Source organism: Borostomias antarcticus (assembly GCF_949987555.1).
Source record: "Borostomias antarcticus genome assembly, chromosome: 13".
Taxonomy (NCBI): Eukaryota; Metazoa; Chordata; class Actinopteri; order Stomiiformes; family Stomiidae; genus Borostomias; species Borostomias antarcticus.
The window spans coordinates 2,802,287-2,814,990 of record NC_140246.1 but is presented as its reverse complement, the minus strand read 5'-3'; the positions used below and the strand labels follow the sequence as shown (position 1 = coordinate 2,814,990).

The following is a 12,704-nucleotide window of genomic DNA, read 5'->3' as shown; positions in this document are numbered from 1 at the left end:
GGGTTTGACGTTCAGAGATATTATCAGAGCAAATTTCTGTACTGTACTTGAATATATTGACCAAACACACCACACAAGACCAGTATGTGCACTGATAAATATATTTCCACAGTGTCAGTGCAAGATGCAATCAGAACACAGTCAACATTTGTTGAGACAAAATCTCATGGCCTAATCATCTCTCCGCCTAGCTGGATCTGGCCACAGTACCTCATCCACATCACAGGCAAGGCTCTCTCTGACCAGACAGCGAGGGAAGAATCGTCTTGCATGGCGAATCCATCCCTGCACAGATCCTGCATCAATTTGGTTGCAGGCCTCCACCATGGCTTGCACAAGGGGTATCCTGACACAGGGCTGGAGATCATACACCTTCCCAAAAAAGCTCCTCAATGGGGTTGAGGAAGGGAGAATATGGTGGGAGGTATTCAACGGAAAATGGTGGATGCTGAGGAAACCAGTTTTGGACCAAAGCAGATCTGTGGAAACAAACATTGTCCCAGACATTATGGAGGCAACTGAGAAGTGGCTCAGGTCGGGTTGGACCCTGAGGCTGGCCTCTCTCATGGTCAACCCTGAGGCTGGCCTCTCTCATGGTCAACCCTGAGGCTGGCCTCTCTCATGGTCAACCCTGAGGCTGGCCTCTCTCATGGTCAACCCTGAGGCCGGCCTCTCTCATGGTCAACCCTGAGGCCGGCCTCTCTCATGGTCAACCCTGAGGCTGGCCTCTCTCATGGTCAACCCTGAGGCCGGCCTCTCTCATGGTCAACCCTGAGGCTGGCCTCTCTCATGGTCAACCCTGAGGCCGGCCTCTCTCATGGTCAACCCTGAGGCTGGCCTCTCTCATGGTCAACCCTGAGGCCGGCCTCTCTCATGGTCAACCCTGAGGCTGGCCTCTCTCATGGTCAACCCTGAGGCTGGCCTCTCTCATGGTCAACCCATGGTTGAGCACATGGTCGATGATTGTCGCCCACATTTCATTGGCGATGGCAGTTCTCCTTTGTCTTCCTCCCCCTCCTTGGCCTTCTCTCCCGCCATCTTGTCTGCCTACTTGTCCTCCTCCTCCCGCTCCTAGTGCTCCTCTTCCAACTCCTTGTCCTCTTCTTCCTCCCCCTCCTTGGCCTCCTCTCCCCCCATCTTGTCTGCCTCCTCTTCCTCCCCTTTGTCCTCCTCCTCCTCCTCCTCTCCCTCATACTCCTCTGCCTCTCTGTACACCTCTCTCTTCAAATCCATCCATTGTTCTCCAAACCAGGAGCTCACCTGTGGCCCTTTTATCCTGCTCAACCTCTGATTGCAAATTGCTCAACAGACTTGAGTGTTTAGCAATTAGCTGTGTTGTGTGTTCCAAGTGAAGATAGTGAAATCTATTGGAAAAGATTGTGCACAATATAGACGTGTGTAGTGTTTTGAGGTTGTTGGGGAAAAAGGGTGGTTTGGAATTGACAGCTGAGTGTAAATAAGGTGTGTGTGTTTGTAGTCAGAGACGTGTGTAGTGTTATGAGAAAAGGTGATTTGGAATTGAAATCTGTTTGTAAAGCAGACGTGTGTTTGCAGTCAGAGACGTGTGTGTAGAGTTTTGAGAAAGGGTGAAAGGGGAATTGAGAGCTGTGTGTAAGCAGATATGTGTGTTAGAAGTTCAGCAGAATTGGTTTAGTGATTTGGTAAACAAGTCAGAGATTATGCACATTGTGCTTAACTTTTGATTTTTGTGTTTAAGCAATTGAGAAAAACGGTAAGAAGTTTCTCACAATGAATTTGGACATTTCTCTGAGAACACTCTTAGATAAGAAATCCGATTCAGTGATTGGTCCTTGCCTGGGGTTTTCCAAATATGTCATCCAGGATCCCCTTTGCGGCACAGCAAATGCCGTAAATCAGCTCTGAGACTGGCACTTAAGATTTATTCCTACACTTCGCTTAAAGTGAGAGCTAGATGCTTGATAACTGACTTTTAAGCGCAGCTTTAAGCCAATATTTTTTTTTACTCTCAAGTCAGTTCTTAGCAGTGATCTTAGGAGTAATTCTGAGAAGTTTGATAAATACGGGCCCAGGTACACTCACCTGTTGGCTTTTCTAGTCAAGTGCCTACACCTGATTGGAGAGTTTACAATTAAGCACCTGAGTGTCTCCACACCTGAATGGCGTGTTTGATTATTGGTTCATGGGTGTGGTATTTTCAAAGGAAGGAATGGCAAATAACTTGACATCATATTAGATTTCTGTGTCTATTGTAGAGAAGTGTGTTTAATGTTTTGCAAAGCACTGTGTGTAGAGTTTTGCAGAGTGTGAGGCTGAGAATGTGCTTAAAGTTGTAATGATCTGGACTGAGCTTTTGCTCCTTGAGTGGAATGTTTCACCAACTGTGTATTACTTTGGATTTTTGTGTTTAAGCAATCGGGAAAAACTGTAAAACAAACAAATAAGATTCATATGAAACAAACACATAAGATTCATATAAAATCACAGGGGGTTGGGTGGAAGTTAAAGGTTCATATCAAATCAAACTCTGATTTAGTCAAGTGAAACAGCTTCCAAAGATTCGATCTGGTCAGGCGAGTACTTTAACTGTAATACACACAGATGAAGCAGTTTCCTTCTGCCTCTCCTCTCATCCCCCTCTCCTCTCATCCTCTCATCCCCCTCTCCTCTCATCCTCTAATCCTCTCATCCCCCTCTCCTCTCATCCTCTCATCCCCCTCTCCTCTCATCCTCTCATCCCCCTCTCCTCTCATCCTCTCATCCCCCCTCCTCTCATCCCCCTCTCCTCTCATCCTCTCATCCCCCTCTCCTCTCATCCTCTCATCCTCTCATCCCCCTCTCCTCTCATCCTCTCATCCCCCTCTCCTCTCATCCCCCTCTCCTCTCATCCTCTCATCCCCCTCTCCAGAGACAGCATGTTTAGTAGACGCTGTGACACCAGAGAGAGCGTCTTAGAGAGGGAGTGACACACGTTAACCCTTAACCCCCTGCGTTGAAAGACGAACATCAGAACGTTAACGTCACACTAGACACTACGTATTTACCCACAAAACAGCTTCTGTTCCCTGTGCAAAACCCATCTCCGTCTTACCAAAGAGAAGCATTTCTGACGGCGCAGCAGGCAGGGCTTCAACGCCACTTTAACGCCGTCAGCAACACGGTCCCTTGAGTATTGTCAGGGAAACGGCATATTCATATGACAAACACGACACCTCCGAGCGAGTCCTGCTAGTGTCTGTAACACCCCCCCCGCGCCCCTCGAGAATCAGGAGTTGTTGTTGGTGTTCCTGCATTAGGTGCCGCTCTGCTGTTCAGCCAGCTGTTGCCTCCCACGCAGGAGTCCTCATTAGCGCCGTGACGGCGGCTCCGCCTCCTCCTCCTCTGGCGCGCGGCCGGGCGGGGAGATGCGGACGACGGCGTGCGCCGCTCCCAGGCTCGCCGCTCCGCCCATTCCGAGCGCCGACGCCGTCTCGCGGGGATGTCCCGGGACGACTCATGAGAGCCGAGAAACGGAGAACACTGAGAACGCAGGAGGAACACTGAGAACGCAGGAGGAACACTGAGAACGCAGGAGGAAGACTGAGAACACAGGAACACTGAGAACACAAGAGGAACACTGAGAACGCAGGAGGAACACTGAGAACGCAGGAGGAACACTGAGAACACAGGAGGAACACTGAGAACACAGGAGGAACACTGAGAACACAGGAGGAACACTGAGAACAAAGGAACACTGAGAATGCAGGAGGAACACTGAGAACACAGGAGGAACACTGAGAACACAGGAGGAACACTGAGAACGCAGGAGGAACACTGAGAACACAGGAGGAGCACTGAGAACACAGGAGGAACACTGAGAACACAGGAGGAACACTGAGAACACAGGAGGAACACTGAGAACACAGGAGGAACACTGAGAACGCAGGAGGAACACTGAGAACACAGTAGGAGCATTGAGAACACAGGAGGAACACTGAGAACACAGGAGGAACACTGAGAATGCAGGAGGAAGACTGAGAACACAGCAGGAACACTGAGAACACAGGAGGAACACTGAGAACACAGGAGGAACACTGAGAACACAGGAGGAAGACTGAGAACACAGGAGGAACACTGAGAACACAGGAGGAACACTGAGAACACAGGAGGAACACTGAGAACACAGGAGGAAGACTGAGAACAAAGTGTTTGTTTCACACGTTTACTCCAGAAACAACTGTCCTGTGTGTAGTTTGGTGGTTCTTGTGTGTTTTTTACCTCCATCAGAGAGGGTTAGATGAGGGGGTCACCTTGCTGTGCAGAACACTGTGTGCTCGTTCGTGTGCTAGTCTGTACATGTTTGTGTTCTGCATGAGTGTGTTCTTATACAACTGTTTTTGTTCCACAGTGAGTCGTAGGTCACATCACAATTCAATAGACAAACCTACGGAAGGACCTTGTGCGTGTGTGTGTGTGTGTGTGTGTGTGTTTGTGGGGAACACTCTGGAGTACGCTGTTCTCGGCACCAGGGGCGTCGTATATTAAACATTTCCTAGAAATTATTATTATTTTGTTTCAAAGTTTCGGTAAATCGTATTCGAGAAGAAATAGACGCTCAAAAAAAGAGGTCTCTTGAGGGCTGTGTGGGAAAACCTTGACATCGGTCCTAAATGGAGCCTTCACGCTTATCTGCTCAGATCTCCACAGAGTCGGATCGTTTCAAACGTCTGAAACTGGATTTGGCGGGACACCCCCAAGGCACCCGCAAGCATGCTGACCCCAGGAAGGCGGGAGGCCGGTCGGGCGGCCCGGCGGCGACAGTCTGCGGCGCCGTGTTTCCTGGTGAGCGCGGTGAGCGCCGTCCCACCGGCTGGAGAGGAGCCGTGACCGGGGTCCCGCAGCACCGCCGGCGTCTGGTCCGGCCGTCACGGCAGCTGCATCAATCAGTGTCGTCGGTGCTCATCTTTCAGGAGGGGACCATCAGCTCTCTCGACAAACTCAGACAAACACGCGCAGACGCTGGCATTCGCTCTCTTTGGCACAAACACAAACACACACACATTCACGTTTACTCTCTTTCTCTCCGAGGTCCTGTTTCTTTGGCTCTCTGTCAAAAAACATGCACACACACACGCACGCACACACACACACACACACACACACACACACACACACACACACACACGGTGATTACCTCGTGACGGTAGCAGCCAGCGAGGTCCAGAAGAGAGATCAGACCACAGTCACAGCCCCGGGGTGATCTGTCTGTCGCCGTGACAGCGCCTGGGTTTAGGATAATTGAATTACCCCCCCCCCCCCCAGGTGAGCAGCGGCTCTGCCCACCCCCCCCCCCACACCCTCCCTCCCGACTCTCCACTGTCTGGTGTTCCTCTCCACCCCGGTGCTCCGTATCTGTGACCGTCAGACCGGAAACCTGCAGACAAATGTCCCCATGTCGTCGCCCCCGTCGTGAGTCGCGAGGGGGCCGGCCGTGCCATCAGTCATCGGCGCGCGCCGGCGACCGTAAAAAATAACCCCAGCAGCCTCAGCCCGCTCCTCTGATTATGAGCGCCGTACATAAGCAATGGCCGCCGGCGCGTGCTTTGTACAGGATGTTTATCGACGGGGTTCCCCGCGTCAGACCTGGGAGGGCGGCCTGGTTCTGGGAGGGCGGCCTGGTTCTGGGAGGGTGGCCTGGTTCTGGGAGGGTGGCCTGGTTCTGGGAGGGCGGCCTGGTTCTGGGAGGGCGGCCTGGTTCTGGGAGGGCGGCCTGGTTCTGGGAGGGCGGCCTGGTTCTCGGCGGGCGGCCTGGTTCTGGGAGGGCGGCCTGGTTCTGGGAGGGCGGCCTGGTTCTGGGAGGGTGGCCTGGTTCTGGGAGGGCGGCCTGGTTCTGGGAGGGCGGCCTGGTTCTGGGAGGGTGGCCTGGTTCTGGGACGGCCGCCTTGTTCTGCTGTCGGTTTTATTGATCGTTATTGTTATCGATCGTTCCAGCGAGCAGAACTTGGGACGTTTCACTGAGTGGTCGCTGTACGGTTACGGGGGGCGGGGGACTCTCTCTCACACGTGCACGCTCACACACACACACACACACACACACACACACACATACACACACACACACACACACACACCTCTTCCATCAGGGCCGTGTTCCGACAGGCAGCTGTTCAATATGGAGGCCGCGGCGCCACCCCAGAACAGCGGGAACCTGGACCTCCGGAAGCCCCCGGAAAAAATCCATAAAATAAATTTGTTATGATCAAAACTGAAAAATGCATTCGTGTGCGTGTCAGGAAAAATGATTTGCTGTATTGATAATTTAATCCAGAGCCTGTTAAAAAAGGCACAAGTCCAGGAGTGGGGTCACGTGCGTGACACCGTGACTTTTCAGGTACGAATGCGTTCTAAGCCGCATCCGCCGAAAACAAATCAATACTGATGTGAACATTATCACTCACTGTGTTCCTCAAAAGCACAAGCAACAAATCTACACATTTGCAAAACATTCCTTTATTATAAATAAATCATTTGTATAAAAACTGGCATGCTTCAACCATGGCATAGACAGATTCACAACCCCAGCGAGCAGCGCGGACACAGACTCGCCTCATATGCAGGTCGCACGACATGAGGACAAGAATGAAAAATCTTCACGACCACAAAAATACTTACGAGTAGAATAACATCAAACATGGTCCAAGGCTCATAGGCTTCTATTTTCTTTTAGAATAATCTTTAAAATGTTTCTCTTAAATGTCTCTCCCCGACCCCTCCCCTGTCCCTTCTAGAACGTTTACAGTTTTACTTTGATTTATGTTTGTTTGTATTTTTTGTTTTTCGGTAAAAGTGAACCGCGTGATGGATGGCTCTTTTTTTTTTTGTCTTATTTTTTTACATTTTTTTTTTTACAGTTCATGACAGGACCGTTGTGCTCTAAGCGGCAGGGAAGCAGGCCCACTGATTGGCTGTTGGTCTGTGTGCTCCTGCGTCTTGGCGGTCCGAGGGCGTTTTGATGTGGAACGATACAGAATGTCTCATGCTTGGTTACCGGTGGGAGCCCCGCCTCTCCGTCCGTCCAGTCAGCCGATCAGCCAATCGGCCAAGCGTGACGGCTCCTTCCTGGTTTGGTCCCGCCCCCCCCCCAGGAGACCGAGTGCCTCCCGCTGTCCTTCCTGGGCGCCCTCAGATGGCGTGATTACTGTAGGTGACGTAGGTCGTCTTAGTGGATGAAGCTTTTTTTGGGGGGGGGGGGCGACAAGGAAGGGGAGAAGAGATAGAGAGAAACAATCAAATCAAGGAAGAAGAAAAGAAAATTAAAAAAAACAATCAAATTGTTTTATTTGTATAGGCACATAAAATGCCCTGTCATAAAAAAGCCCTAATTTCCCAGACGTTAGCAAAAAAAACTGTTCACCCAGAGGGCCAAAGAAGGTGAACTGTAAAATTGCTATAGGAACAGTTCACAGAGCACTACGCATGGAATAAACATTACATTAGAAACGTAACACTATCAGAAATAGAGCAGATAAAAAGTTTCAGACGGATCTTTCCATGGACCTTGATGTCCTGTAACAGCACACCTGCGTTCTGGGCGTGGGAGGGGGGGTTCGCCGAGCCCATTATGCTCCCATCCCCTCTATTCCGCGCTATTTTGTGAACGTCAGGGTTTCTCCACAACCACGGGGCCGCTAGCGGCGGCGCTAACCATCTGCCGGCGCTCCGCTTCTCAGGCGCGCCGTCATGACCAACTGAAAAGTTCCCCTCGCCACGGCCAGGAAACCGCTCAAACTTCAATCTGCAGTTACAGTAACGTCCTCGGAGTCCAGTCAGCGCTTTGCTAATGGGTAAATAAATGAACAGTGGCCCGTGTGTGTGTGTGTGTGTGTGTGCGTGTGTGTGTACAGAAGCTGTAGAGGCAGGCGGAGGGAAAACGCTGACAGTGAAAAGCACACTAGCCCACCGCGATGGCGAACGACAGGAAACAAGACTGGGCACCTGCTGCCCGGAATGAGGAGATCCGTCTAATTACGGCGAACGCCACGGATCTCGTCGGCGCCTCCCCTTCCTCCTCCTTCCTCTCCAGCGCCCCGACCACTCTGCTGAAGGAATAAAGCGCGCTCCGTACCTGTGTGTCTCCAGCTGTCCCAATCAAGCCATCACCCCCCTCCCTTTGCCCTGTGCTTCAGTCTCTCACTTCTGATTGGCTGTCCACTCGGTATGTTCTAGGAGCTTTTGCTAAGTGTCATCATGTGATGTATATAGAGTACACATCCTAAAATGGTTCACTGGGGTAGCTAACATAACAGCCTACCAAGTAGACAACATCTGAAATGATTTTATCTACTCTATTTTTGATATTGTTTTTAATGTAGTGAAGTGCTCTGTAAAATGTTCCTATTGCAAATTCCATTTTCCAGGAGCTTGCTTGATCGTCTTGTTGAGAGAGGTGAGGGAAGCATTTTTACAGTCTTCTTCTTATCTTTGGCCCTCTGGGTGAACTGTTTGTTTTTTTTGCTTCCCTCTGGAAAATTAAGGGTAGGATCATTATGTACATTCTCCCCTCCCTTCCTCTCTGTAAAGCTAATTGTGTATGAAATGCGCTATGCATATACAGTTTGATTTGATTTTTATTTGGGCCAAGAAGGAACAAAAAGGTTTCTGCGCAAAGTAAAACCCTTTAGCGTTGGCAGTGAGCCACGTCGCTAGTTCAGCAAGAGAAACGCTCGTTTCGGTCTTGCCGTGGTGAACGAACACGGCAAACGGGCGACGACGTTGCGGCTGATCAAAGAACAAGGTTGACAATTCAGGCTTGAAATGTACATTTCCCTCGGAGGGAGCGCTGACATTTGAATAACAACGACGAAAGCCAATTTCGCTTTCCCGGCACGTGTTCGAGTTTGGCAGAGCGGTGCCGAAACGCTGCGACACCACCTCTGAAAACACCGCCCGCACGTACGCCGGCTGCGTTGACGGACGTGCGGACTGTTCTGTGTATGCGTGTTTGCATTTATATGTTAGACCTGGCTTATCTACCGTCATATGTATAGGTAGGAAAAGAGAAAAGATGGTGTCTGCTTACTCACTGTTGGTCTCCATGCTCTCGCAGAGCTCCGTCTTCACCTCGCCGTTGGGCCGGTCGCTGCCCTTCTGGCCCAGCTTGCCCGACATGGCTGCTGCCGTGACGATGGCCTTGAAGCTGCGCTTGCGCTTGGGCACGTTCTGCTCCGGCCGGAACAGGATGACGTAGACCTTGGGCATGTAGAGCATCCCCAGAGACACGGACGCGCTCAGGCTCAGAGACACCGTCAGCGTGGTGGTCTGGATGTACATCTGGAGGAGGGGGAGAGAGAGAGAGAGGGAGGGAGGGAGGGAGAGGGAGAGGGAGAGGGAGAGAGGGAGGGAGGGAGGGAGAGAGAGAGAGAGAGGGAGAGAGAGAGAGAGAGAGAGAGAGAGAGAGGGAGAGAGAGAGGGAGAGTCAGTGAGGTTATCCGAGGATAGGACACATGGAGAGACGAGAGAGTTATACATCATCACTGTTCTTATAACCAAAAGTGATACACCCCCCCCCCCCCCCCCCCCCACACACACACACAGACACACACACACTGACAGAAACACACACACACTGACAAACACACACACACTCGTGGAGCCCAGACCACGGTGTGAGGGAGCGTCTGTTAGCAGATGGCCAGAGTCACGCATGAGTCGAAACACGGAGAGTTCAGCGTTGCGCTGAAGGGCTGGACAGCAGGGACCGGCTGCCAGCACATCACACATGTACAGAGATACCTGTTTATTTACACAGAGATACCTGTTTATTTACATGGAGATACCTGTTTATTTACACAGAGATACCTGTTTATTTACACAGAGATACCTGTTTATTTACACAGAGATACCTGTTTATTTACACAGAGATACCCGTTTATTTACACAGAGATACCCATTTATTTACACAGAGATACCCATTTATTTACACAGAGATACCTGTTTATTTACACAGAGATACCTGTTTATTTACACAGAGATACCCGTTTATTTACACAGAGATACCCGTCTGTCTGTCTGTCTGTCTGTCTGTCTGTCTGTCTGTCTGTCTGTGTGTCTGTCATCTGCCTGCCAGCCTTGTCTGTCTGTCTGTCCGTGTGCTTCTGAATACTCTTAGACCTGAGAGAGAGAGAGAGGCAGACAGACAGAGAGAGAGAAAGAGGGAGAGGCAGACAGACAGAGAGAGAGAGAGATAGGCAGACAGACAGATAGAGAGATATAGAGACAGGTAGACAGAGAGAGATAGAGAGATAAGTAGACAGAGAGAGATAGGTAGACAGGGAGAGGTGGAGATAGAGAGATAGGTAGACAGAGAGAGAGGTAGAGATAGAGAGATAGGTAGACAGACAGAGATAGAGAGATGCAGACAGATAGAGATAGAGATAGATAGTCAGAGATAGAGAGCGAGATAGAGAGATAGGCAGACAGAGAGAGATAGGCAGACAGAGAGAGATAGAGGTAGAGAGATATGCAGACAGAGAGAGAGATAGGCAGAAAGAGAGAGATAGAGAGAGGCAGAAAGAGAGGGGGACATAGAGAGAGGCAGACAGAGAGAGAGGGAGAGATACCTGTAGGCAGACAGAGAGAGAGAGATAGAGAGAGAGAGGGGGAGAGAGAGATACCTGTAGGTAGACAGAGAGAGAGAGATAGGGAGAGAGAGAGATACCTGGAGGCAGACAGAGAGAGAGAGAGATAGAGAGAGGGAGAGATACCTGTAGGTAGACAGAGGGAGAGAGAGAGAGATACCTGTAGGCAGACAGAGAGAGAGAGGGAGAGAGAGAGATAGAGAGAGAGAGAGAGAGGGGGGAGAGAGAGATACCTGTAGGCAGACAGAGAGAGGGATAGAGAGAGGGAGAGAGAGAGATACCTGTAGGTAGACAGAGAGAGAGAGAGAGATAGAGAGAGAGAGGGGGGGGGGAGAGAGAGAGATACCTGTAGGTAGACAGAGAGAGAGAGAGATAGACAGATGGCTGAATGGTCTATCTGGACAGGCCAGAGCCCAGCGGAATGGGCGGGGGTTCACAGCGAGGGCCGGAGCGCCAGGGCGTCTCCTGCATGTGAATCCGGTACTGAGCTGACAGCATTATACCACACCACAGGGAGCCTGTCTGTTCTGCACAAATACGCCTCTATCTACCATCCTGCCATGTCCCTGACGGATTTAGATAGCGAGCGTGTGTGAGTATGTTTGTGTGTGTGTCTGTGAGTGTGTGTGTGTGTGTGTGTGTGTGTGTGTGTGTTCCTTTGTAACGCATTCATGTTTTTGTGTTTGGTCACTTGTATAATGTGGGTGTGTGTGTGCCCATGTGTGTATTTGTGTATGCTGTGGTCTGAAGCCCTGCTGCTGGTGGGTGTCTGGACTTTGTGCGTGCACGCACACACAAGCGCGCGCACACACACACACACTCACACACTGATGACATCTGAGACTACTACGTTTTTCTGCGTTTTTCCTGAAAAAGGCCTACGTTTGCGCAATTACATGACCACGGCCAAAACCAAGACATTTTAAATCATAACCCAAACAAGAGTGGACACTTCAAATAATAATATTCTCTCTTCAAAAAAGTAACTGGTAAAAAGTTCAAAAGCCTTTATTGAGATATGTCGCTATACGCGTGGGTAGGCTCCCCAACTCAGTTTGTGTTAGGAATTGGAAGGAGTTTGGATAACTGGAAAAAGTGAAAGGAGGAAGTGAGGAAGATGTGGTGAGTCAAGGAAGGCAGGTCTTATCTATCGAGCTGCGCTCCAGGACCAAGCTGGGTGAATGGATGGACTTCATTTTGTCTTCTTGGTAAAGTTGATTGCACTCAAAAATCTGAAAGTGTTTGTGTGTGTGTGTGTGTGTGTGTGTGTGTGTGTGTGTGTGTGTGTGTGTGTGTGTGTGTATGCGTGCGTGCGTGCGTGCGTGTCATCTCGTGATGCGTCACAGACCACCGCCACACTGTCATCCGATTGGAGGCCAGTCATCAGTGTGTTTAGGTAACAGAATAAAGGGTGTGGTTCAGACCAGCAGAGAACACCTCTCTCTCTCTCTCTCTTCATGAACAGAGGGCAAGAGAGGGATGAGCATGAACACGAGAGAGGATGAAGAAGATAGTGTATAACAAGCTGGGGGCGAGCTAGCACATCCACACTGTGCTGAATCACCGCTGAATCACTATATAAGCAGACAATAAAAACATTGGACAGAAAGCCTATTAGACAACATTGTTGCAGCATTCTAAGGAAACATAACCTCTTGAGCTTGGAAAACATCATTAAATTTGCTAATCTTTGTCTAGTTTTTTACAATTTTACACAACCTTGCGCCTCCTCCTTGCGCCTCCTCCACTCAGTGTCTTCATTACACCACTGCCACAGTCAACTAGACCCACCAGAGCCACTGTGAGAGGAGACTGGTCCATTCAGACAGCCACTGTGAGAGAAGACTGGTCCATTCAGACAGAGCCACTGTGAGAGGAGACTGGTCCATTCAGACAGAGCCACTGTGAGAGGAGACTGGTCCATTCAGACAGAGCCACTGTGAGAGGAGACTGGTCCATTCAGACAGAGCCAGTGTGAGAGGAGACTGGTCCATTCAGACAGAGCCACTGTGAGAGGAGACTGGTCCATTCAGACAGAGCCACTGTGAGAGGAGACTGGTCCATTCAGACAGAGCCACTGTGAGAGGAGACTGGTCCATTCAGACAGAG

At 50.3% G+C, this 12,704-nt stretch overlaps 1 protein-coding gene across 1 annotated transcript in view; it reads right to left on the bottom strand.

The window, feature by feature from the left end:
• Positions 1–7,140: 7,140 nt before the first annotated feature.
• grm8a (glutamate receptor, metabotropic 8a) overlaps positions 7,141–12,704 on the bottom strand; it is a gene marked incomplete at both ends in the record, with an annotated part of 208,993 nt that continues 203,429 nt past the window's right edge. Inside the window, 2 exons of the mRNA XM_084447685.1 lie at positions 7,141–7,190; positions 9,042–9,288. Coding sequence (XP_084303811.1) covers positions 7,141–7,190; positions 9,042–9,288 — 297 coding nt within the window. The remainder of the gene's footprint in view (positions 7,191–9,041; positions 9,289–12,704) is intronic.